Here is a 26,623-nt window from a genome sequence, read left to right as displayed (position 1 = left end):
CAGTGTCCAATCAAAAAGGTATTATGTGGGATCCCTGGGTGGCGCAGCGGTTTGGCACCTGCCTTTGGCCCAGGGCGCGATCCTGGAGACCCGGGATCGAATCCCACATCGGGCTCCCGGTGCATGGAGCCTGCTTCTCCCTCTGCCTATGTCTCTGCCTCTCTCTCTCTCTCTGTGACTATCATAAATAAGTAAAAATAAAAATTAAAAAAAAAAAGGTATTATGTATAAACTTTGTGTAATTCCATTCAGATCCTCTTCTTTGCAACTCATCTTAAAAGAGATCCCAGAATTCATAAATATCGTACCTCTGACTTCCCCTGTGAGATACTAAGACTATCCAGATAGTATTTTCGCTTACTGCAGTAAGCAAAAACCTCAGTTTTGCTCTATCAACAGGTTATTTTGGAGGTATTTTAAAGGAGTCAGCGTTTGACGGTCTTGGAGGTCTTATCAAAATCTGGTCACCTTGGAAACAGCATAATTTTCTGAGGCCTTTTCAGCCTCCAGCACAGGGTCTCTCCAATGAAAGTGGTGAGGTAAGTTCATGTTGGGTCTGAGCTCTGATTTCTAATTGTGTCATCAGATACTCCAAATGCCAGTTTGTTTTGTTTAGTTTCATACTGTATCTAGGAATAAACTCTTTTTTTTTAATCCATTGATTGATCAGGTTTGAAAAACTTTTCTTTGGTAGAAATCTACATTATTATGGTCTATATTACTGTTTGTTTGCTCTTGTCATTTCTTCATCATACATCTATAAGAAGAGGTTCATAGGGATGAAGGTGGGTGTAAACTTGTAGGTTCAGAAGGTTTTTTTGAGACTGGCATCCTTTGGGAAAACTGTCTCAAGTAATTTATGAAAGTTTCATGAGAATTTTGCCCACTCTTGTTTTATTTTGTCCATGAAAGTCTGGTTCTCTTTAACAGGGAAGTCCCCAAGTTTCACATTGGCTAGAGTGTTCTCAGACTCAGGTTTATCTTTAGTTTGGTTCTGTAGCCATTCTGGGCTGGATTCCTGCATCTTATATGTATTTATGCTAGAATCAAAATGTGTCTTACTTACTTTCTAGATAAAAGAATTAGTTGGAATTATAATTGTTTTGGAGGGGGGAACTTCTGATATAAACACAATTGTTCCTTTGGGGAGGTGATTTGAAGCAAAATGAACTCAATACCCAAATATACAGTTGTCTACTTTTAAGGCAAGAGGAAACTTCCAAAATATATTCAATGGATTATGAAATTGCCTCCTTAAAAGATTCTTTGGCAAAGGCAAGATAAAAACATGAAAAATTTAGAACTGTCTTTTCTAAATCCTTTCAAATCACAATTTGAATATGATGTCCTTTATTCTTCTGTTCCACTTCCTCATCCCATGTTCCTCCATTTCCCTCTTCTGTCTCTCCTTTGGACTTTTTCTCCTTCCCTTCAAAATACCCCATAAGGAGATATTCTTGTTGGTCTAAAAGAGAAAGATCACTTTAGTGTAATACGCTCTCAGTTTTATACTTAAAGTATTAACAATTTAAACCAGCTGTAATGATTGATTCCTTCTCCCTCATCCTCTTCTATGTACATGTATGTCAAATACATTTTCCTGCATCTAAAGTTTTCCCTCTCATTAATTAAAAAGAGATAATTAATCTTTTACACTGATAATTCTGTATTTGACTAAAGGTGGCTCCTTCTCTTATTTATTTATTTATTTATTTATTTATTTATTTATTTATTTATTTAATTTATTTTCCTTCTCTTTTTAAATTTCTATTCCTCCTCTTCTTTTCCCTCCTAGGGAAACATTAAGAATTGACAAAAACAATTATTCTGTCATTATGTGCTCAATCTAGGAATGTATAATGAACAATTTCTAAAATAGAAAAATCATTAAATTTTGTTTCTTTTTCTTTAAAATTGCTTTTAAGAGATATTTCTGGTTAAAACTACAAGAAAAGGGCCACTGTGTGGCTCAGTCAGTTGAGATCCAACTTTTGGTTTTGGCTTAGGTAGTGATCTTAAGGTCATGAGAGTGAGCTCCAAGTTGGGCTCCCATGTTCAGCATGGAGTCTTCTTGTCCCTCTCCCTCTGCTCCTCCTCATGCTCATTCTCTCTCTCTCTCTCTCTCTCAGATTAAATAAATAAATAAAATCTTTTTTAAAGAACTGCAAGAAAAGAAGAAAAAAAAACCTTGGTTTCAAGATGAAGGACTTTGAAATAGGGTTTAAGGAGTTTGCATAACTTCTTTTATAAATACAAAGTTTATATATTATGTAGAAAATTTTCATAAAATATTCCTGATGGAGGAATCAGTGGACAAATTAGAATGAATTATTCATACTGGTTTAAAGGATTAAAAAACAATTATCTTCCTACTTTAATATATCAAATTAATGCCAACACAATATGCTAGTTTATACAAAAAGATAGAACATCTCATAATTTAAACTTTATATACTCCTTGCATTGATTTTATGGGACAAACAAGTAATTAATATCATTATTTCTACAAATTAAGCTTACAAAAATTTAGAGTCATGATTGACTAGATAAAATTGTAATGATATTTTTAAAAAGTTTTATAATCTTAAGTTATTTCTATAATATCAAAATTCTTAAGAACTTTATATTTGGGGTGCCTGGGTTGCTCAGTTGGTTAAGTATTTGCCTTCCACTCAGGTCATGATGCTGGGGTCCTAGAATCGAGTTCTATTCCCTGCTCCACAGGAGAGTCTGACTCTCTGTCTTCCCTCTGCCCCTCCCCACCCCCCCTCACTTATGCTTTCTCTCTCAAATAAATAAAATCTTTTTTTTTTTTAAAAAAAAGAACTTTATATTTAACTAAAATCATAGTTTCTAGTTCCTTAGCTAACTCAAAGACCTTAGACAAGGGTCAAATTGAGTTAATTGATGGATAATTTTGAATACTTGGGTAAAATCTAAAGAAAAAAAATGAATGAAATTGGTCACTAAACAGTTTTATTTTGCTGTCATATATTTAAAAATAGATGTAGATTGGAGTGCCTTATTGGCTTAGTCAGTAGAGCATGTGACTCTTGATCTCGAGGTTGTGAGTTTAAGCCCTAAGTTGGGACTCAGCTTACTTAAAAAATAAATAAAATAAAATAAAATAAAATAAAATAAAATAAAATAAAATAAAATAAAATAAAATAAAATAAAATAAAATAAAATAAAATAAAATAAAATAAAATAAATATAAAATAGATACAGATGTGAAAATGCTTTTTGATTTTTTTTTTTTTTAATACAGGCTCCATACCCAGTGTGAAGCCCAACACAGGACCTGAACTCATGACTCTGAGATCAAGACCTGAGCTGAGATCAAGAGTTAGACACTCGGCAGGCTCCCTGCATGGAGCCTGCTTCTCCCCCTGCCTGTGTCTCTGCCTCTCTCTCTCTCTCTCTCTCTCTCTCTCTCTCTCATTTATGGATAAATAAAATCTTTTTAAAAATTTTTTTAAAAATTAAAAATAAAAAAGAGTCAGACACTTAGCCAACTGAGCCACCCAGGCCCATGGATTTTGTTATATACATAGGTCTCCTTAAAATGTATAAAGACAATATGACAAACATTCTCATTAGAAAAACAACTAAGCAATTTCTTATTTCCTATCTTCTACTTTTGTCTAGGGAGAAATAAAAGTTGGTCACCTAGGTTAAATGGAGCCAGTAAGGCTATACTCTGTATAGTTACAGAGAGATATGAATATGTATGCAAAACCATGTGTATGGTCTGTTTCTTCAAAAAATTGTTGCACTTAGGATGATACATTGGTAGAATGCTGAAATGGCCTTCTTAAAGCAGAGCTTCAGCATTAGAGGCACCATCCTGAAAGGATGTTGATTCTTGAAGATGTAATATATGCCTTAAATCAGAGACCTCTCTATGGTGCTGTGTTCCTGACAGGAAGAATACATGAATGCAATAACCAAGGGACAGAATCAGAAATAGCCCCAATGACACACTGGGAGATTTTGTGCTTCCCATCCTTTTAATTCTGGGCTCTGTAGGGTTGGGAGTCCTGGTCCCCAAAGGGAGCATACTCTTGCGAGGGAACACACAAAAGTTTGTATACTATAAGATAAAGCTGCTGTCTGGGCACTTTGAAGTCCTTGTATCCAGGCACCAACAGGTAGGAAAAGGCATCGGCATACTGGAGAGGGTAATCAACCCAGATCAGCAGGAGGACATAGAGCAGAGGGACTGTGGAACCCAGATGATTCATTTGGGCACCTTTGGTTATTTCCATGCTCCACTATAATTGTGAATGGGTGCATGTAGCAGTGTCACCATAAGAACGATACGATTGCTTAGTCCCCTCAGAAACTGAGATTTGAGTCATACTGATGTGGGAAACAAAGGCAAAAGAAAAATTTCCTTACTACTTACAGCCCATTGACAAGTCCTTGATATAGGCCAAGTGGCATTTTCTCTAGGATCTCAGCTGTCTCAATGTGAATACTTTGCTAAGGGCAAAATGGAATGTTAGCCTGACCCCCAGAATCCTGTAAGTCTACTTTAACATATAAAAATCCCTTTGGAAACTTCCTTTAACCCCCAAAATATGTGTTGGCAGTCATCTCCCCAAGTATATGACCCACCAATAATACATCTGAAAGGTCTCATGGCTAAGGTCTTATTAGACAGTAATAAATGACCTTTTCCCAACAATAGCTAGCCCCCACTCCCCCTCAAGATCCTGGAAGCCTTCCTTCCAAAATTCCTTAGAGACCTAGGCTCTCCTTAACCCCCTCCCAACTTGAAAGTATATAATCACCACTTCTCACCCCAGTGCAGCTCTTCCTACCCATGGGTCCTTCCCTGTGCATTAGTAAAACCACCTTTTTGTATCAAAGACATCTCAAGAATTATTTCTTGGCCATCAGTTCCGAACACTAGCATCTTTCCTACATCAATACCAGCAGTGAGCCTCCAAGACCTGGTGAGTTAATAGCTGAGAGTGAGGGAAATTAGAATAACTACTGGAAGTGGGAGAAGATGAATACCAGTTGTAACTCCAAAGATCAACTACAGTGTTAGAGGTTCCTTCTAAGTTTCCCCTCAGGAAAATGGGCCCAGAAGAACCATAGAAGTCTGGCACTCTGATCTGTGGGAAGAGATAAATCTGTTTAGCACAAGAGGTAGGCCACGGCAGCTATGAAAATGAGTCCCTCAGAGCTCCTGCTGCAGATGGAGTAATTGACAAAGGATCCCAGCTGCTATGCTCTGGATCTACCATGGTGCTGGTGCAGAAGCTGTGCTTCTCACAGGCTGCTCCCAGACAATAGCTGAGCATGGCAAAAGTACTAAGGTGGTCCTACTTATGTGAGGAGGAGGACTTTTTGATGGGTTACTTGACTTGAGGTTTCCCCATCAGGCTTGCAGACTACTCAATACTAATGAGGCCCTTGTATTGAAAAACTGAAGTTAGACCCCCAGAACCTCATAAACAACCTCCTCAGAGACACTGCTAAGGTCTGTCAAGGTAGTATTCTCCTTACTGCAATAAGCAAAAAACTTAGTTTTGCTTATCAACAGGTTATTTTGGTGGTATTTTTAGGGAAATAGCATTTTAATAGACAAACGGAACCATCATTCAAAAAGCAGAGGGAAGAGCTTCACAGATAGGAGGAATAGTAATGCAAAGGCCTTGAGTTGGGAAAAAAAGGAGAGAAAGAAAAAAAAAAGAAAGTAGGCGTATTAGATGGTGTATTAGGTGGTGTATTAGATGAGGTCAGAAACATACAGAAGGCCTTAGAGTCCTTGGTCATTGTAGTATCAATTTCATTCTGAGTAAAACAAAACGTTAGAGAATTTTTAGTGGAGAAGTGATGCACCCGGGTTTATATGTTGTAGAATATGTTATAGAGAGACATGAATGGAAATGGAGGGAGCAATTAGGAGGTTATTGGTATGGCACAGGTGAGAGTTTAGGTGATTTGGATCTAGAGTGATAGGGATACAGGAGGCAAAGAGAAATGGACAAATTCAGGATATATTTTGGAGATAGAATCATCAGAACTTGCTGATTGGTTGGCTTTTGGGGGAGGACATGTGGGGATGTGTGTGAAAGAAGGGAAGGAATGACTCCAGCTAAGGTTTTAGCCTTGATCAACTATGTGAATGGTAGTGAATTTTACTGAGTTGACGAAAACTGAAGGAAGGAATAGATTCAGAAAAACAAAGCAAGAGCTCTTTTTGAACCTGGTTGGTTTTGACTTTCAGATGGAAATGGTAAGTAGGCACTTAGAATTACAAGTCCAGAGGTCAGCATTGTAGATAAACATTTTTGTGAATTATCAACATGGATGATAATGAGAAACTGGAGAACAAAGAGATCACCTGAGAGGGAAAAATGCAGATAAAGAAGAGAAGAATGCCCAGATCTAGCCCTGAGGCCCTCCAACATTTAGATTAAGAAGTTAAAAGACTGACATGTGGGTGGCTCAGCAGTTGAGTGTCTGCCTTTGGCTCAGGGCGTGATCCCGGACTCACACATCAGGCTTCCTGCATGGAGCCTGCTTCTCCCTCTGCCATGTCTCTGTCTCTGTCTCTCTCTCTCTCTTTCTCTCTCTCTCTCTCTCATAAATAAATTAAAAATCTTTAAAAACAAAAAAAGAGAAGTTAAAAGGAACACCAAGAATGCTTAAAACTGGTCAATTAAGTCCACTTTGAACCTGGGAGGTAATGTTGGGGCAGGAAGTATCACAGATTAGATTAGTTGCTAATTAAAGCAATCTCTTCAGTCTCTTAGTTAACAAATACATATTCAGTGTATACAGTGTATTATCATAGCGGTGTCCAAGAGACATTACAATATAAGGTGGTAACTCCAGTCTAAATGCCCCTTACTATTCCAGGTATATATATATCGCTTCTCTACAATTGAGGCATATCAGATTTGTAGACCTGATTGTAAAAATATTTCAGAAAAATCTTTCTGCTTTCTAGTCTTTTTTTTTTTTTTTTTTAAGATTTTATGTATTTGAGAGAGAGCACAAGTGAAGGGAGAGGCAGAGGAGGAAGGAGAAAGAGGCTCCCTGGCTCAATCCCAGTACCCCAAGATCATGACAACCCAAAGGCAGAAACTCAACCCTCTGAACCACTCAGGCGCCCCTGTTTTCTAGTCTTTTTTCAAACCAACTACCTTAAACTATCATTTTTTATCCTTTTTATACATTATTCAGTTTTTTATTTAATAAACATTAAACTTCTTTAATTATTTTGCTTTTGCCTAAAATATGGTTAGGTAGCAGTAATAAATTCTGCCTTTATTATTATTATTATTTTTTAGATTTTATTTATTTATTAGACACAGAGAGACAGAGACAGAGAAGCAGGCTCCAGGCAGGGAGCCCGACGTGGGACTTGATCCCAGGTCTACAGGATCATGCCCTGGGCTGAAGACGGCGCTAAACCGCTGAGCCACCGGGGCTGCCCTAAATTCCGCCTTTAAGAAGATGATTAGAATTTGGTAAATATATTAGCTGTGTTAAGAAGATCCTTCTTCTCTTTTCAGGTTTGATTAACATTTGAAAATACCTTGTAATGCTTTGATACTAGAATTATATGAATAAAAAATACGGGTGTATTTGGGTTTTCAAGAATTTCATCGGGACAGCCCAGGTGGCTTAGTGGTTTAGTGCTACCTGCCGCCCAGGGCGTGATCCTGGAGACCCGAGATCGAGTCCTGCGTTGGGCTCCCTGCATGGAGCCTGCTTCTCCCTCTGCCTGTGTCTCTGCCTCTCTCTGTGTGTCTCTCATGAATAAACAAATAAAATCTTAAAAAAAAAAAAAAAAAGAAGAAGAATTTCATCAAAAGATACAGGAAAGAACAAAACAAAACAAGCCGATAGTAGCTATAAGACAATTTGTGGCTTTCAGAGTAACAGACTTCTGTGTCAGTTGTATAATAGTGATTATTTATTCACGAAGTCTTTTTATTTCCATGGAAACACTGAGATCATTTTAATTTTTAATTACACTAGAGTTTACAGTTCCATAGATTTTAACTATGTAGCAACAAGTGCAAAAGCTAGAGCTTTACCCATTTCCACTTTAAAAGGTATAAAGGAGGGGATCCCTGGGTGGTGCAGCGGTTTGGCGCCTGCCTTTGGCGCAGGGCGCGATCCTGGAGACCCGGGATCGAATCCCACGTCGGGCTCCTGGTGCATGGAGCCTGCTTCTCCCTCTGCCTATGTCTCTGCCTCTCTCTCTCTCTCTCTGTGACTATCATAAATAAAAATTTTAAAAAAATAGAAAATAAAAGGTATAAAGGAGAAAGAGGAGGTTAAAAATTATCATAAATTTCATTTAGTTACAATCTTTAGCTGTATAATTTCTCCTGAACCTACTCTTCAATTTTTTTTTTTGTTTTTTTTTCGTTTGTTTTGTTTTGTTTTTCTACTCTTCAATTTTATGTCCAGTTAATTCTTCCATTTTTGTCTATACCATTTGGCTAAAAGTGTTTTCACAGGAAATACCTGCAATGCAAAATTCAACAATGGATGCTGTTAAGATAGTTTGTGAGATGTATAAAGTTGTTGTGAAGTAGTATAAGAAGCAGAGGACTAACTCTGCCTGTTATTTACGTGAATTATCTTAGGTGAATCACTTCATTTCTGTGGCCCTCGATTTCTTCCTCTGCAACCTGAAGACTGAGGTTGGATAATAGAATTCAGTGGTTCTCTGAAATAGGTTGGCTGTGCTGAGCCCAGGACTTGTGGAAACTATCCACATAGGCCCTATAAATATGTTGGTAATATTTCTCATGACATGAGTATTTGTCAACAGGAACTGGATGCAGAACAGTAATAAAAAGCTATTGAATGAAACAATTTGTTCACTAAATGTATCTGATAAAGATTTTATAGATAGGAAATATTTTTTTTTTTTAGTCTTCTTTCTGTATCATTAAATTTCCTGATACATAAGTTTTACTGGTTCAGTTCCTATTTGATCAAGGTAATTTTCAGAATGCAAATGATGTTTTTATAGTCATTCTATTTTATTACCAGTTGTTATTGGGACGTCTGGATGGCTCAGTGGTTGAGCGTCTGTCTGCCTTTGGCTCAGGACGTGGTCCTGGAGTTCCAGGATCGACTCCTGCATTGGCTCCTGCATGGAGCCTTCTTCTCCTCCCTCTGCCTATGTCTTGGCCTCTCTCTGTGTCTCTCATGAATAAATAAATAAAATCTTTTTAAAAAATTACTAGTTATTAATCTCTTACTGTGCCTAATCTAGAAATTAAAATTTATCATAGGTATGTATGTATAGGAAAAAACATAGTATATGTAGGCTTCAGTAATATCCATGGTTTCAGGCATCCGTTGAAAGTCTTGGAAAGTTTCATGGATCAGAGAAGATTTTTGTAATTTCTCCTCTTTAAACATAATTTGGGGATGCCTGGGTGGCTCAGTGGTTGAGCGTCTGCCTTTGGCTCAGGTCATGATCCCAGGGTCCTGAGATTGAGTCTCAGGGCTCCCTACATGGAGCCTGCTTCTCCCTCTGCCTATGTCTCTGCCTCTCTCTCTGTGTCTTTCATGAATAAATAAATAGAATCTTAAAAATAAATGAATAAACATACTTTGGATCATATACAGTCATAAATCCTGCTTTTTTTTTAAATGAACACTACATTGTATTGAAAGTTTCTTTAAAACTGTTTTTAATAATATAATATTGCATATGTTTTTCACATCTATTTTATTCATCCCCAGATTGTTGAACACTTGCGTAGTTTCAATATTTTTAATGCCAGGGACGCCTGGGTGGCTCAGTGGTTGAGTGTCTGCCTTCATCTCAGGGCATGATCCCAGAGTCCCACATCAGGCCCCCTGCATGGAGCCTACTTCTCCCTCTGCCTATGTTTCTGCCTCTCTCTCTCTCTCTCTCTCTGTGTCTCTTGTGAATAAATAAAATCTTTAAAATATATATATATATATATTTTTTTTTTTTACAAATTCCAATGTTTTTACTTGGGGTCATTGTGACAACAGAGCTCATGTTTGGCAAGGGTGAAGCATGGAAGCTTTACTTAAAATATTCTGTCCATATTCCTTCAGACTGCCCAGTTTCATGTGACTGCAGCTGAGCTAAACTTGCAAAGCACCAAAGTACATAATTGATTGTATTTAGTTTCATAATCAATAACTGACCAGGACTTCTGGCAATAGCCAGTCCACCAACCCAAGTAATCCAATATTTAAATTCCATCTAGCTACTCTTAAGGGGCTAGGGAAGCACACACACAAATCCTGGGCCATGATTGATACCTTGATGCCTCACATAGTGAGATATGTCTAACTGCACATAACACACACTTCAAAAGACAGGCCAACAAAGCCTAAGCTTTTTATCTCACCAAAAAGTATTTTTGATTTTCTGATGCTGTACTTTATAAAATCTTCAGAGTCCACAGAAACAGCATTCAGACTTCCTATGTCCAGAGAATGGGATCCAGAGGCCAGGAGAGTCAGGCCTCAAGCTGTTTTTCAGTGGGAAACATGGCTGACATTTTTCTGCAAGTCTGTGTCAGTTTTTAACTTAACTGAATTTTAAGCTCTCCATCATCCCAACTTTTTTCCATGGCATCTATGACACTCATCTTTCATATATACAATTCCATGGGCAGGGGGTTGAGGGGGAGCATTACACAGGCACCAGCCAAAATTTTGAAAAGCCAGAAAAATGCATTTTTGACTCTGTTTAATGGCAAAGAGATGTGCAAAACTATGATGAGTGTCCTGACTCTTCCTTGAGGTAAGCTAAGCAGGATTTTTGTGAATGGAAGCATGCCATGAGAAAGGCAGATTAAGTTCTATAAAAAATAAAGTTGCTCCCATCTCCATGAGTAGTGCATATAGCTGCCTCCAAGAATCCAGGGATGCCCACATCCCATACCTCATCCAGTCACGGCTAATTTCTCATGCACAGCTACATAGGAAGCATAAAACCCTTTTGTGAACTTTTTTTTGTTTTTGTTTCTGGTAGGGGGGAGAGCTTGGGAAAGATGTAAGATGGACTTAATTCCCTCCCACCACCAAAAACTATGTATCTACACACACACACTCAGACATACCTACATATCCAATTTTAAGAAAGTTTTTCTTCCCTATGACTACAGGATCCCAGAATTCAGTCTCCCTCAGGCTGAGAGACAATGCCTATTAACTGCCCAGATCTGGTGCAGAGCATACTGTAAGGCTCCTGTGTGGTCTCACAAGCTGACAGGGCAAGGGCAAAGGGAGCGGATACTCATGGGGGATTTGCTTTTTGTCTTAAATCCGATCTATTCAGAAACACTCTTAGGTCCAAGGGCTGCAAGAGGCTCTGGGCAGGATGTGGTGGATGACCTGATGGTCCCAGACCACTGTGGTAAGAAGAGAGTGATTGAGCGGGGACCACGTAGCGTCTCTCACAAAGTCTCTGTGGGCTTGGCTTCTAAACCAAAAACAAAAACTTCACTCTGCTGAGGATGCCAAGCCAGGGAGGTAGGAAGGTAGCCAGAGGCAGTGCAGCCCATCTGTAATGCTGGCTTGGGACAGCGGGTATCCCAGAGTAAAATTCTGTTGTCCTCACCGCATAAAAGGAACATAGAATCCTTGTGGGAAGAGGCCGTGACACAGGTGACCTGCCCAGAGTGAGCTGCGTGCCAGAGCTCAGGACACTGACACGATGTCATCATGCTCATACTTGCAGAACTCGCTGACAATGAGTGTCTGGTTCTTGTCCAGCTCCCACAACTCAATAGCACCTGAATCGGAAGCCACTAGGATACCTGTCCCCAACCCAAGTGAGGTCAGCCACTCCGGCTTCTGTCTGGACAGCGGAGCAGAAGCCTTCGTTGGGGGCGGCACAAGGGTCCTTGAAGAGCCAGAGGGAGCCAGCCCAGCAGCGGCCACTAAGGCTGGAGGCCCCAAGCAGGAGCGCCCCATCGGACCGATACTGCGCAGCCTCTAACTGCAGTTTCAAACGAGTGGGCGCATTAGGGGGAAGGTTCCACTCGCGGGGGGCGCTCGAGGGGGCGGGGCTTCCTTCCGCATCTCCACCCCTCTAACTCCAACCTAGACCCAAACTGGACGCCCGCCCGAGATTCCTAAAAAATATATTTTTACTGCCAAATATTTTTGGTATAAAAGTCATTTTTTGCATCTCTGACTACTATGTTTTTGGTTTGGATTCCTACACATAAAATAATTGCTCAAACTGGGATACCTGGATGGCTCAGTGGTTGGGCGTCTGCTTTCAGCCAGAGAGTGATCATGGAGACCAGGGATCAAGTCCCACATTGGGCTCTCTACATGGAGCCTGCTTCTCCCTCTGCCTCTGCCTGTATCTCTGCCTTTCTCTGTGTGTCTCTCATGAATAAACAAAATATTAAAAAAAAATAATTGCTCAAACAGCATAAGCATTTTTACTCTTGATAATATTATCAATTTTTTCCCATAAATGTTATATTTATCTATCTTAAAGTATTTTTTGATTGTGCATCTAATCACATCCTCATGAGAATTAAATATAATTCCAAGACTTTTCTAGGGGTAACTGGGTGGCTCAGTGGTTTAAGCGTCTGCCTTTGGCTCAGGTCGTGATCCTGGGGTCTTGGGATTGAGCCTTGCACTGTGTTCCCTGCTCAGCAGGGGGCTTGCTTCTCTCTCCCTCCCTCTGCCTACAGCTCCCCCTGCTTGTACTCTCTTTTATTAAATTAATAAATAAAATCTTTAAAAAATACTTTTCTAATTTGAAATACCTTACTTTTGTTCAAATTAGCATGTTTAATTAGTGAGGTGCTTCGTATTTTTTTATATGAAATACTATTTTTTTAAAGATTTATTTATTCATGAGAGACAGAGACAGAGAGAGAGAGAGAGAGAGGCAGAGACACAGGCAGAGGGAGAAGCAGGCTCCAAGCAGGGACCCCGATGCGGAACTCGATCCTGGTCTCCAGGATCATGCCCTGGGCAGAAGGCAGGCGCTAAACCGCTGAGCCACCCAGGGCTCTGAAATACAATTTTTAATGTGAAAATGGACACTAATCCATTTTTATATTGCAATTCAGTTTTTTAAAGAAATCAATTTCTGTTGGCCTTGTATTTCTTAAAAATGTTTAAAAAAAGCCTTTAGTTTTCATTTGTAAATACTTTTATTTTTAAAAAATCTTTGAATTATTTGATTTATTAAAATCAATGAAAAACATTTAGGGAAAAGCAGTAGAAAAGAGATGGGGAAGTTAACTCCCTTAGGATAGGGTGTAAATCAGTGGAAGAACTGCCCAATGTGAATCCTATGTTATGTAATGTTCATAAATCCTATCTTTCTCCCTGCAGTCCTTTATTTTATAAAATACATGTTTATGGGATAATTGTATTTCTTTTATTACTTGAGTAGATATCTAGTTGTAGAAGATTCAAATATGGGAATATACATAGGAAATTACTTCCTCCCTGACATACTTCCTTATTGATAACCATTATTAACAGCATTTTAGAGTGTAGTATTCCTAGTCTTATTCTAGTAATATGTACATATCTCCATATTCTTTTTTTTAATTTATTTATTCATAGAGACACACAGAGAGAGAAAGGCAGAGACACAGGCATAGGGAGAAGCAGGCTCCATGCAGGGAGCCCGACGTGGGACTCGATTCCGGGTCTCCAGGATCACACTCCGGACTACAGGCGGCGCTAAACCGCTGAGCCACTGGGGCTGCCCCATATATCTCCATATTCTTTAAATGTGAAATATAAATACACACACACACACACACACACACACATATATATATATAAATGTAAACGGATAATATAATACCTACTATTCAGAATCTTAGTTTCTTCACCTAATAGAATGTCTAAAAGAGCTTACTTTTCCCCCTACAATGTAAGAAGCTTCTTTTCCCTCATCATATATACAACCCCTGATCATAATAAAAAAAATTTGATTAAGATATGAAAGATGGGGATGCCTGGGTGGCCCAGTGGTTGAGCATCTGCGTTCAGCTCAGAGTGTGATCCTGGTGTGGAAATCGAGTCCCACATCGAGACCCACTTGGGTTCCCTGCAAGCAGCCTGCTTCTCCATCTGTCTGTGTCTCAGCCTCTCACTGTGTCTGTCATGAATAAATAAATAAAAATTTTTTAAAAAAAGATATGAAAGATGTTTTTAAAATGCTAAAAATCACCTGAAATCAGTCCATTAATATTTTGGCAACCATTCTTTCATGCATCTCTTAATATATCTTATGTAATTAATGTTTATTCTGACACCAGCTGGTATACTGCAATTCAATTCTGGCATTAACCACCCAAAGTTAGTACAGACCAAGTTTAAAGGCATGGTCTCCCAACAACTGCCCCTACTTTAGACACCAGTTAAAAGTGGGGAGCCCAGGCCACCTGCATGTCCAGCTGCCTACAAATCTGGGACAATCCCATGACCCCTGAAGGTTTGATAATTTGCTGGAATGATTCAGAACTGTTGTTAAAAATTAAAGTTTATTAGAAAGTGTACAAGTCAGAAACAGGCTAATAAGAGACATTTAAGGCAAGACCTGGGAGTCCTAAATGCAGAAGTTCCCATACCTTTTCCTCATGAAATCAGGGCAGTTCACCCTCCCATCATATTAATGTGCTCACCTACTAGGAAGCACTACTGAGCTTCATGAGTAGAGCTCCTATTGGAGTTTCATTACATAGACAAAATTGATTAAATCATTGGCCTGTCATCATAGAACTCATTCTCCTTTTCCCAGAGGTCAGAAGGTCGGGCTGATATCATGAGGCTCAAAGCCCCAAGTTTTTAATCACATGGTTGGTCTATCAGGCATGACCAGCCCTGATCTAGAAGCTACCTAGGGTCCACCATGAATAACCTCATTTGTATAAACCCAGATATGATCCAAAGGGCTCATGAATAACAGAGACATTCCTTTTACTTGGGAAATTCTAGGAACTGAGTTCACTCCCAGGAATCAAAGACAAAGGTGAGTTAACTTCTTTATTATACAGAAGTGTCTTGTATAGTTTGTTTTTATTGTAGGTGCCTATTTTTTAAAATATTTTATTTATTCATGAGAGACAGTGAGAGAGAGAGAGAGAGAGAGAGGCAGAGACACAGGCAGAGAGAAGCAGGCTCCATGCAGGGAGCCCGATGTGGGACTCGATCCCGGGTCTCCAGGATCACACCCTGGGACAAAGGCAGCGCTAAACCGCTGAGCCACCGGGGCTACCCGTAGGTGCCTATTTTTGTCTCCAATTTCTTACTGTGTCCATATATCAGTTCTTTCTCATTTTTTCCAAGGCTGTGGTGTGAAATATAACATGTTTTATATATTAAATGTATTAATTCTGTCTATAAATAGTTCTTGTTCCCTCTTTCTGGTTTGCCCTTTAATTTGGTAATTAAAATTCTTAGTCCTATGCTTAGTCCTTCTCCTTTAGACAGCAAGTAAATATTTATCTAAAATTTCTTGCAAAAAAAATTTCTTGCAGCTTTTAAGTCTTTTTTCCCCTCACATATTGAATTTATTCCAGCACAGAGTACAAGTAAAGTTTAAATGTGTTTTTTTTTTTTTTTAGTTAACCAATTGTCCCAACACAATGAAATGAATTTTCGTTTTTCATATTTACCCTTGCAAGAAATGGATGAGTTGTGAGGAATTAGGGGTTTGATATGTTATGAGAAAGGTATTATTATCTCCATTTTTTGGATGAAGATACTGAGATTCATAGTAGCTAAATAATTTTACTGGGTTAATCTGGAAAGGAAAGAATTACCTATCTGAATCTAAAACCTAAAAAATGCAATTATTAAATACATTTTTTTGTAAAGGGCATTTAATAAATAGCCAACACTGAAGTCACATGTAAGTACCAAATGACTTAGTGGGTACCTAAGATTATAAAATAATTTATTCTGATATGAAGATTGAAAATTAAGCAGAAGATGGTGAAAATCTAGTCATGACAGTGGAAAATTTGCATTAAGCATAAATCTGGATCCCCAACACAAAATACACTTCCCTTGTGTTGATCAATTTAAATTAGTACTCTACTCTTACTAAATCATACAGAAATTACTAAAAATGTTCACCAAATTTTGGGAGTATGTTTCTAATGGTCCAACTGGAATGTTTTGTGATGCACATGTTAAGAAAATTCATGTTAAAAAGTCCAAAGGGGTTATATTAGCAGTCTTCCTAAGCATCTCAAATTCAAAGACAACTACATTATAGAAGACTATTCAAAGACATATGCTGTACAGTAAGACATAAAGTGATTAATTCCCAAATTGAAGGTCACAAGAGATGTTGATTTGTGATCAAGTGACCTCACAAAATCAACTCCTTGTACTTTACATTAGGGTGAGCAGCATAGACTCATTTGTTTAATGATGGTAATGATGAGTAAGGAATTTTAGGAGGGCCAGCTATTTGGTAAAAACAGTTTAGTGGGAAGGTATTCTTTCTTTTTTTCTCTACTCAAGTCTGGGTTAGGGTACACTGAGAAACATTTAGACTTAAAAACTAGAATGTTAAACTGAAAAGAAGGAGCAAAATAATTCAGATTGCCACAGATGAGCCAAGTAGTTAAAATTTCATAGATACAAAGCAAGTGAAGATGCCATTTTGTGAAATACTGCATCAGCATTCACTAGATTTATATAGTAATACATTTTTTAAAAAAATACTTTGTTTATTTACGAGAGACAAACACACACAGAGAGAGGCAGAGAGGCAGAGGGAGAAGCAGGCTCCATGCAGGAAGCCCGACATGGGACTTGATCCCCGGTCTCCAGGATCACACCCTGGGCTGAAGGCGGCGCTAAAACACTGAGCCACCTAGGCTGCCCCTATTTTCTTTTTTTAAAGTAGGCTCCATGCCCACAGTGGGATTTGAATTTATGACCCTGAGATCAAGAGTCACATGCTCCATGGACAGAGCCAGCCCGGAACCCCATAATATATTTACTATTACATATATTACTACATACATTATAAAATTGACTACTACTGCATGCATTATAAAAATCAACCCTAGACTCTGACTTCCTATATTAATTTTCCCTTGAGATACTGTTGTATTGGATTAATGCTTTATAATAATAATAATAATAATAATAATAATAATAATAATAATAATAATAATACCTTGGGATTGTTGTATAGTTGTAGAAAAACCCATTATATATACAATACCTCATTTGCTCTTTATATTTCCCTATAGGTAGGATTTGTTATTCACTTTATTTCTAAGTCTTTTCACATATTGCTTAACTTCACAAAATTTTTGTGTTAGAATCAAGTGTAAGTAGTTTTATTTTATAGCTGAGGACACTAAATAATAGGGAATTAGTGACATGAATTCTGATGCCTCCACCTTTGCTTTTCTTTTTCAAGATTACTTTGGCTATTCAGAGTCTTTTGTGGTTCCATACAAATTTTAGGATTGTTCATTCTAGTTCTGTGAAAAATGCTGTTGGTATTTTGACAAGGATTGCATTAGATCTGTAGATTGCTTTGGATAGTAATGACATTTTAACAGTGTTTGTTCTTCAATGAGCATGGATTGTCTCTCAATTCTCTGTGATATCTTCAGTTTCTTTCATCAGTGTTTTAGAGTTTTCAGAGTGTATGCCTTTCACCTCTTTGGTTAGGTTTATTCCTAGGTATCTTATTATTTTTGGTAAATAATTGTAAATGGGTTGTTTTCTTAATTTCTCTTTCTGCTTCTTCATTATTGATGTATAGAAATGCAACAGATTTCTATACGTTGATTTTTGTATCTTGCAATTTTATTGAATTCATTTATCAGTTCTAGTACTTGTGGGAGAGCCTTCTGGGTTTTCTACATATAGTGTCTGAAAATAGTGAATGTTTTACTTTTTCCTTACTGATTTGGATGCCTTTTATTTCTGTTGTCTGATGGCTGTGGCTAGGACTTCCAGTACTATGTTAAATAAAATGATGAGAGTGGACTTCTTTGTCTTGTTCCTAGCCATAGGGGAAAAGTTCTCAGTTTTTCCCCATTGAGTTTGACGTTAACTGTGGGTTTTTCATACGGCCTTTATTATGTTGAAGTATATCCTTCTAAACCTACCTTGTCGAGGGTTTTTATCATGAATGGATGTTGTACTTTGCATTTATTGAAGTGATCTTACAGTTTTTGTCTTTTTTCTTATTGATGTACTATATCTCACTGATTTGGGAATATTGAACCACTGTTGATCATTGTATTCACATGGTGAATGATTTTTTAAAATGTTTTGTTGGATTCAGTTTGCTAGTTTTTGAGGATAATTGTATCATTGTTCATCTGAGATATTTATTCCCCTGTAGTTCTTGTGTGTGTGTGGTGTCTTTATCTGGTTTTGGTATCAGGCTGATACTCCCTCATAGAAAGAGTTGGGAAGTTTTCTTTCCTCTTCTATTTTTTGCAATTGTTTGAGAAGAACAGATATTAACTCTTCTTTAAATGTTTGGTAGAATTCACTTGTGATGCCATCTGGTCCTGGACTTTTGTTTTGGGGGAGTTTTTTTTGATTACTGATTCAGTTTCATTGCTGTCAAATAGCGTGTTCAAATTTTCTATTTCTTCCTGATTGGGTTTTGGGAAGTTATGAGTTTTAGGAATTTATCCATTTCTTCTCGGTTGTCCAATTTGTTGGCATATACTTTTTCATAATATTCTCTTATAATTATTTGTATTTCCTTGGTGATGGTTGTTATTTCTCCTCTCCTCTTTCATTTGTGGGTTTGTTCTCTCTCTCTCACTCTTCCTCTCTCTCAAGCTCACCTGCTCTTACACCCCAAGAGTATACTTTTACTTTAATAAACTTTCCTGCTTGTGTTGCTTCTTTGCTGTGCTGTGTCTGTCCTTGAATTTCTTGTGATTAGAACAGGAACCTTCAGCAACATCTTTGGGATGGGCTGGGTTGAGGCCACAGGGGGTGGGCTCCCCCAAGTTTACTCAGCAACAATTTAACCTATATTTACTTTACCTGGTTCCAAAATATGATAATACATAACATTTAATGAGTGTCAAATGCTTTATATTTATCAGTTAATCTTCATACCTGGAATAGGGTATTATTATCCCAGTTTTATGGAAGAAAAACAAACAGGTGGATTAAGTACCTTGCCAAAGATCATACATAGCTAGGAAGTCAAGAATCAAAGATCTAAACCCAAAACTTTTTTATTCCAAAGTCTGCATTATAATCAGATTTAACTCTAAATTAAACAATTAATGAACTATCAAAATTCACCACATGGAAGAGGATACTTCCTGTCAACCTAGAGTCTATAAATTAAAAGATAAGGGACTGTAGGATATGCATTAATATATTAATGGGAGAACTAATTTTTTTCCAAAGTAGTATTAGCACTTTAATTTTATTTGCAACCCACCTTGATCTTTGAAATATCTTACAATAAAATATTTAATTAAAAAGATATTATAAATATTTAATAAATAGAAGGACAGTCTTTAATTTTTCTTTTTTTTAATGTAAGTTCTATGCCCAACATGGGGCTCAAATTCACAACCCCCAAATCAAGAGTTCCATGCTCTACCTAGTAAGCCAGCCAGACACCATTAGGGACAATCTTTAAGGAACATTAGCACTGAACCACTTCTTAGATTTTTGTAAACCAGATAGTTCAAAGGATATTTAAATTAGAAAGTAAGCATTACATTCTGTAATTCATACACATTTGGAACTCTTTAGATTTCAGATCTTTTCTAGTTTTCCAAGAGTATCTATTATAAGTGGATGTTGACTTTTGTCACATACCATATCTTTTGAGATAATTATATAGTTTCTCTCCTTTAGTTGGTTAAATTGGTGAAATGCATAATGGTTTTTTTGTTTTTATTTTAATTACAGTTAGTTATCATACAGCATTATATTAGTTTCAGGTTTACAATACAGTGATTCAGCCCTTCCATACATCATCACCCTTTGCTCATCACCACAAGTGCACTCCTTAATCTTCACCACCTTCTTAACCCACCCCCCACTTCTCCTCCCCTCTTGTAGCCATCAGTGTGTTTTCTATATAAATTGATGTTTAAATGATACATGTCATATGTATCTTCTGTTACACATGCACACATTTTCTCCAGCTATATACAAAGTAATTGGGTCATTTGAATATACATATCTTTAGCTTTCCAGATAGTGCCAAACTGATTATACATGTTTATGCTATAACTAACAGCATATGATGATTGCAGTTTCATATCTTTAACAGTACTTTTATTGTCAGACTTCCTAGTTTTTCAAAACTGATAAATATTTAGTGTTTTTAAATTATGGTTTTAATTTGCATTTCCTTAAGTCAACTGAGTTTGAGTACCTTTTCAAAATTTGTTCACCATTTGTATTTCCCTTCCTATGAATGGTCAATCCAAATATTTTGCTCATTTAAAAACTTAGTTTCTATTACCTTTTTATTGGAATTCTATATATAGGAGTCTTGTATTAAAAATATGTATTGCAAATATATTTTCCCATTCCAGGGTGTCTTTTTGCTCTCTCTCTCTACTATGGTGCTTTTGAGTAACAGGCTTTTAATATTTTAATGTAGTTAAAGTTACCAATTTTTTCCCTTATGACTAGTACTTTGTTACTTTTTTAAGAACTTACTGTGGGGAAATCTAAACTGGTCTATGCAGGCAGCCCACATTTAACAGGTTGTTTTATGGCGACAGTCCAGCTAAAGTTTCAAGCAGCATCCAGCACCAGCCATGTAACTAAAGATGTCTCCAGATTATTTCAGCTCTCTGCCATGGAGTCATTCTCAGCTTTTGAGTTTTCCAGCTGAAGCCCAGCCATGGTAGAGCAAAGACTAGTTATCTCTTCTTTGCTCTGCCCAAATCCCTGGTTCACAGAATCTGTGAGCACAATAAAATGGTTGTTTTATGCCACTAAATCTTACTAAGTTTTTTTTAATGCACAGCATAATTTTATTATATATACTTGCATCATTGGATAAATTTAGAAAAATGGGAGGAAATGCACACTGAGTTGTCATGGTTGTCTTTGGATCATGCATATTTACAAATAATGACACAAAACTGGCTAAGAAATTTTACTCAAATTTAAAGATACCTGATGAATTTCTAAATGTTTATTTTTTAAATTTATTTAAACAAAAAATAACAGTTCATCCATTTTCCCCCCCCCTCAACCCTTGTCTCTGGTAACCACCAATCTGTCCCCTGTATCTATGAGCTTGGTTTTTATCTATTTAAAAATATATTTTTTTTCGATTCCACATATTAGATCATACAGTGTTTATCTTTTTCTTTCTTATTTCACTGAGCATAATGCCTTTGAGGGGCACCAGTAAGTTTTAAGATGGTTTGTTACATAAGAATTACAGAATAGGGGCACCTGAGTGGCTCAGTTGGTTAAGCGTCTGCCTTTGGCTCTGGTCATGATCCCAGGGTGCTGGGATCCAGCCCCCAGTCAGGCTTCAGGTGCTGAGCAGAGAGCCTGCTTCTTCCTCTCATTCTGCCCCTCTCCCTTCCCCACTCCCTGACTATGCTGTCTCTCGCCTTGACTTTCAAATAAATAAATAAATAATCTAAAAAAAAAAAAGATTGGTAGAATAAAAAGACCATGGGAACCTTTCAGAATAACATTGTGATAGATGCAACTTAATAGTTTTTAGACTCTGGAGATAGTAATATTTTAAGAGAATCAAACAAACCACGTTAAGTTATCCTGATGTTGGGAATAGGGTAGTGGGGCAAACTGCAAATTGTTCTCCCCAAATCCATCTTCATAGTATTAGCTAGGTACATGGGTTCCTACTGTGAAATAGTATTTCCAATATCCTTTCTAGCTGGATGTAGGTGTTGACTAAGTCTTGCTCTTGAAATATGAGGAGTGCAACTTCTATGGTACCCAAAAGGAACTGGTCCTTTATTTCCACTTTCTCTTCCTTCCTATATGCTGGTTAATAAGGACAAGGTTGGAAGAGAAATGAGAAAGGGAAAATTAGGGTCCTTGAGTCTCACTGTGGAATGGAGTTGCCCTATTATCTGGACAGTTTTCCTACCTTAAGACTGTTAGAAAGTTTTAAAATTCGTGTCTTATTTAATCCACTGCATTTTATATCTGTGCTATATTAGTGTAAACTGTCCTCCCACCCCCTACCTCTTTTTTTAATAAATTAATTTTTTATTGGTGTTCAATTTACCAACATACAGAATACCACCCCCTACCTCTTAACACAGGTAGTTAAAAATAGGAGCGGAGAGACAGATGATAGGATTCCCAGGAGCAGAGCCTAGAAACTTGGCAAGGTTGGAAATTATCAAGACATCACTTTATTTAAGATTTTATTTATTTATTCATGAGACACACACACACACACACAGAGGCAGAGACATAGGCAGAGGGAGAAGCAGACTCCATGCAGGGAGCCCTATGTGGGACTCAATCCCAGGACTCCAGGATCACGCCCTGGGCCGAAGGCAGGTGCTAAACTGCTGAACCACCCAGGGATCCCAAGACATCACCTTAAAGCAAAATCTGTAAAGGATGGATCAGGAATCTAAGAAGGAAAGGAAGGGATCCCTGGGTGGCGCAGCGGTTTGGCGCCTGCCTTTGGCCCAGGGCGCGATCCTGGAGACCCGGGATCGAATCCCACGTCGGGCTCCCGGTGCATGGAGCCTGCTTGTGTCTCTGCCTCTCTCTCTCTCTCTGTGACTATCATAAATAAATAAAAATTAAAAAAAAATAAGAAGGAAAGGAAATTGCTATCTTTAAATAATCTTATGCTGTCTCAGCTGGTCAGTTACTGGCCACTCAGGTCTCTGGAATTTATAATCACTTCTACAACCTCTATTATTTTTAACAGCTATTAAAACTGACTGATGAGAAATAAAATTTATAATGCATAAAATACACAAAATGTCTAATTTGGCTTTTAGAATTTCTTGCATTCTTTTTTCTATATCCCAGTCAAGTGGAATAACTAACTGCACTTCTCCCTCTCTTTAATGATAAACTCTACATAAGGTAAAGTTTAACATTTTGGCTTTAAAGGTACAGTTCCTTACCATTCAGTACATTCACACTGTTGTGCAACCATCACCACTATCCATCTCTAGAACTTTTTATCATCTCTAATTTTAACTTTATAACCATTAAATAAGAACTGCCCATCCTACACCACCCTAAGTGGTTATATTTTTTGTAATAAAATATCAAATAAAACATCAAAAAAACTTTAATGAAACTGAGTGGATAACTGCAAGCAGTAAGAAGATATAATTAAGAAAGTAGGCTTTTGTATGACATTCTATTTGTAAAATTATTCAGCCGAGGGTATATTCTTTACAGAGCTCCTTGGTTTCTCACCTGGAAACCTAAAAACTAAATTGAAAATTTTTCTTTAATTTTCTATTCTCCCTCTTAATTTGTACTGAAACAAGCTTTTGTTTCATTTATACTTACTTCTTTAGGGCACTATTTTCCATTTACTTATCCACAGCTGGAAACCATAATCTTCTTGATCTAATGTGTTTCACCATGATGAATCATGTGATAAACAAAAACAAATGATCCCTTTGGCAGGAAAAAGGTATGAGAATGTAATGCTCAGTAAACAAAGATCTTTTCCTTAATTAAATCCATTATAATAAAATAGGAAAAGTGAAATATGTAACTTTTTTCAGAAATGTCTTCAAGAAACTGTGAAGCATTTCATGTTTTAATCATTGTTGACTGCCTTTAATATGTGTCAGAGTGTCAATTTAAGTAGGAACTACCTGATTTCAGATTTTTTTTAAGGGTTACCTTTTTGATTACTTAAAAAAAAAAGATTTTATTTATTTATTCATGAGAGACAGAGACAGAGAGAGAGAGGAAGAGACACAGGCAGAGGGAGAAGCAGGCTCCATGCAGGGGAGCCTGACGTGGGACTCCATCCCGAGACTCCAGGATAATGCCCTGGGCCGAAGGTGGTGCTAAACTGCTGAGCCACTGGGGCTGCCCCCTTTTTGATTACTATTAAAGGTTTGTTGTAATATGAAAAATGAAAGCCCTGTAAGTCATGGGTCTTTACCTCTGACATGCTACATCTCATAATCTTAATTCCAAATAAGCTGATAATTATTAATTTACTTTATTACTCAAACAGAAAAAATAAAAGCCAGTAAATCTAATGAATATACAAATCAAATGAATTATCCAAAAAACTGAAAACCAATGCCAGATGCAGTTCCTAAGAATGCTACTAGATTAATGTCAGAAATACCACATATTCTTTACTTTTCTTGTGAAGAATGTAGGGAAAAAAAGCAATTGATATGTGCAGTTGTACCCACATACATGGGGTAGAGATTACACAGAGTTTTTTTAAAGATTTTATTTTTAATTAATATCTATATTCAAAGCAGGGCTCAAACGTAACAACTCCAAGATCATGAGTCACATGCTCCACTGAATGAGTCAGTCAGGTGCCCCTCATTTTCTTAATTCTTACAGTATTGTATTGCTGCAAGAAAGAAATAATACTTGATACTTAATAAGTAAAGAGGTATCAGATATTAACTCAAATTTGAATTAGAGCAATTGGATTTCAAGAAAGCTGCTTGCTTAGAAAAAGAAATCTCTCCCATCTCAAAATTTTCTTCACATTTAAGAAAAAAGAAATAATTTAGAAAATGGTAATTTATAAGTAAAATTTCCTGCAATTTCTTTTTTCTTCTTGATTAAAGGTTTTTTTTTTTTTTCTCTATTGTACACTGTGGAAGTCTTAACTTTTAATTAACTTCCCAGCCACCATAGAAAGTTTATTATACATGAAAGTGAAGTGGTTTTCTTTCATGTTTCAACTGAATTTTAATAACTGTATTCTGTGTATTGGGAAGAGTGTAGGATTACATGTTGCCTTGGGAAAGATATCACAAGGTCTAGGACAACAAATATAATTTTAACCTTGTCAGGGCCTTGCTTTAAGACTCTCATTTTATACAGAATGAAATAGAAATCATTGAGCCAGCATTCAGGACCTACAAAGAACTAGTTGCAACCTTTATGTTCCTAATCCCATCTCCTTCTTCCACCCTAGCTAGACAGCTCAAGTAAATCACGGTCTCTCCAAAATTCAGAGGAGAATTTCCTTGGGAGTAGCATTCTTTTTTCAGAATTCTTTCCTTTATGCCTGGGCACTCAAATTCTGACATTCTTTTAAGGTCTAACTCAGGTACCACTTTCCTCTTTAACTGTAGTAATCATTTGGTGGTATCTCTCTGCACATCTCTCCACTGAATGTCCCCACCCCTTTAAGAATTCTATTTTGTTCTATTTATATTCCTTTCCCTATCTTATGTTTCAGATCTACCTCTTCAGTCCTGAGTGCTAATGAGCTTGTCAGAAAGGTGTATACCCAACCCTGAGACCCTGACCTGAGTGGAAATCAAGAGCAGATGCTTAAATGACTAAGCCATCCCGGCACCCTCTGAAGGACACCTTATGTGACTAGGAAATTCTGGGTACCTGAGGTTCTCAACTGGGGATGATTTTGCCTTCAGCTTTGCCCCCAGGATATATGGCTTTGTCTGGAGATAGTTTTGGTTGGTGTACCTTGAAGATACTATTGAAGTCTGCAATGAACAGGATAATCAGTCCAGTCCAAAATGTCAGTAGTGCTGAGTTTGAGAAAGCCTGCTTTAAACTCATCGTCCTATGGACTATGAAAAGGCAACACAGTATAGCCAAAAAAGCCTAAATTAAGGAGTTCTAGTTCTTGCACAAATGGTGCATTGCAGGACAAGTCATTTAACTTATTTCTCTATCCTCTGTTTCCTATAATGTAAATTAGCTCTAGACCTGCACTGTCCAGTAGGGTAGTCATCAGTCACATATGTGTATTTAACTTAAAATTATATAGAACTAAAAATTTCTCTGTTGCACAAGTCACACTGCAGTTGTTCAGTGATGTGTGGCTAATGGCTACTGCAGTGAACAGATGCAGAACATTTCCATCAGATGTGGAACATTTCCATCATTGCAAAAATCTCTAAGGTAACTCGCAGTTTTCAAGTTTTGTGATTCTAATTTTTAAAAATTTTATTTTAAGTAAACTTTGTGCCACATGTGGGACTAAATTCACGACCCTGAGGGGTGCCTGAGTGGCTCAGTCAGTTGAGCATCCAACTCTTGGTTTGGGATCAGAGTGTGATCTTAGGGTCCTGAGATCAAGCTCTGAGTCAGGCTCCATGCTCGGCAGAGTTTGCCTGTCCTTCTCCCTCTGCTCCTCCTCCTACTCTTTCGCTCTCAAATAAATACAATCTTAAAAAAATAAAACCCAAAAAACTCATGACCCTGAGATCAAGAGCCACATGCTCTGCCAACTGAGCCAGCCAGGGACCCCTAGTCTTGTGATTCTGAAAGAGAATACATAAAGTAATGTACATTAATAAAAGAATAGTAACTTGTAAATGGGTAGCTAAGGAATTTGGAAATAACCCATATTCCAATTAATACAATCATAATCAGAGTATTTGTATTAGCATGTCTGACACTGAAGCTTAGACAGCTTTATGGGCACCTACTGAAAAGGTATGGACAGACTTCCAGCTTC

General features: G+C 37.4%; 1 protein-coding gene and 1 pseudogene across 7 annotated transcripts in view; one reads left to right on the top strand and one right to left on the bottom strand.

Annotated features, from left to right (window-relative positions):
• Positions 1–26,623, top strand: part of CARF (calcium responsive transcription factor) — a 93,639-nt gene extending 67,016 nt beyond the window's left edge. For 2 of the 6 annotated variants that reach the window (XM_077885028.1, XM_077885026.1), the window contains one exon: positions 400–534. Coding sequence is in view for 3 of the 6 variants with exons in the window: in XM_077885030.1 (XP_077741156.1) it covers positions 400–420 (21 nt within the window). In the remaining 3 variants the exon portion in view is untranslated. Of the gene's footprint in view, positions 1–399; positions 540–3,268; positions 3,520–7,331; positions 9,617–25,375 lie in introns of those variants that run through there. The other 4 variants (XM_077885030.1, XM_077885031.1, XM_077885029.1 and 1 more) reach the window with 4 other exon arrangements.
• On the bottom strand, positions 397–12,063 carry LOC144305892 (methylosome protein WDR77 pseudogene; annotated as a pseudogene). Its single transcript, XR_013372904.1, has 2 exons — positions 11,100–12,063; positions 397–1,465 (listed from the first exon to the last, which is right to left on the bottom strand). The product of XR_013372904.1 is annotated as a methylosome protein WDR77 pseudogene (transcript).

The sequence above is a fragment of the Canis aureus genome, chromosome 36 (genome assembly GCF_053574225.1).
Source record: "Canis aureus isolate CA01 chromosome 36, VMU_Caureus_v.1.0, whole genome shotgun sequence".
NCBI classification, from domain to species: domain Eukaryota; kingdom Metazoa; phylum Chordata; class Mammalia; order Carnivora; family Canidae; genus Canis; species Canis aureus.
Note: the sequence above shows the minus strand (reverse complement) of the source record. Positions and strands in the feature narration are given on the sequence as shown.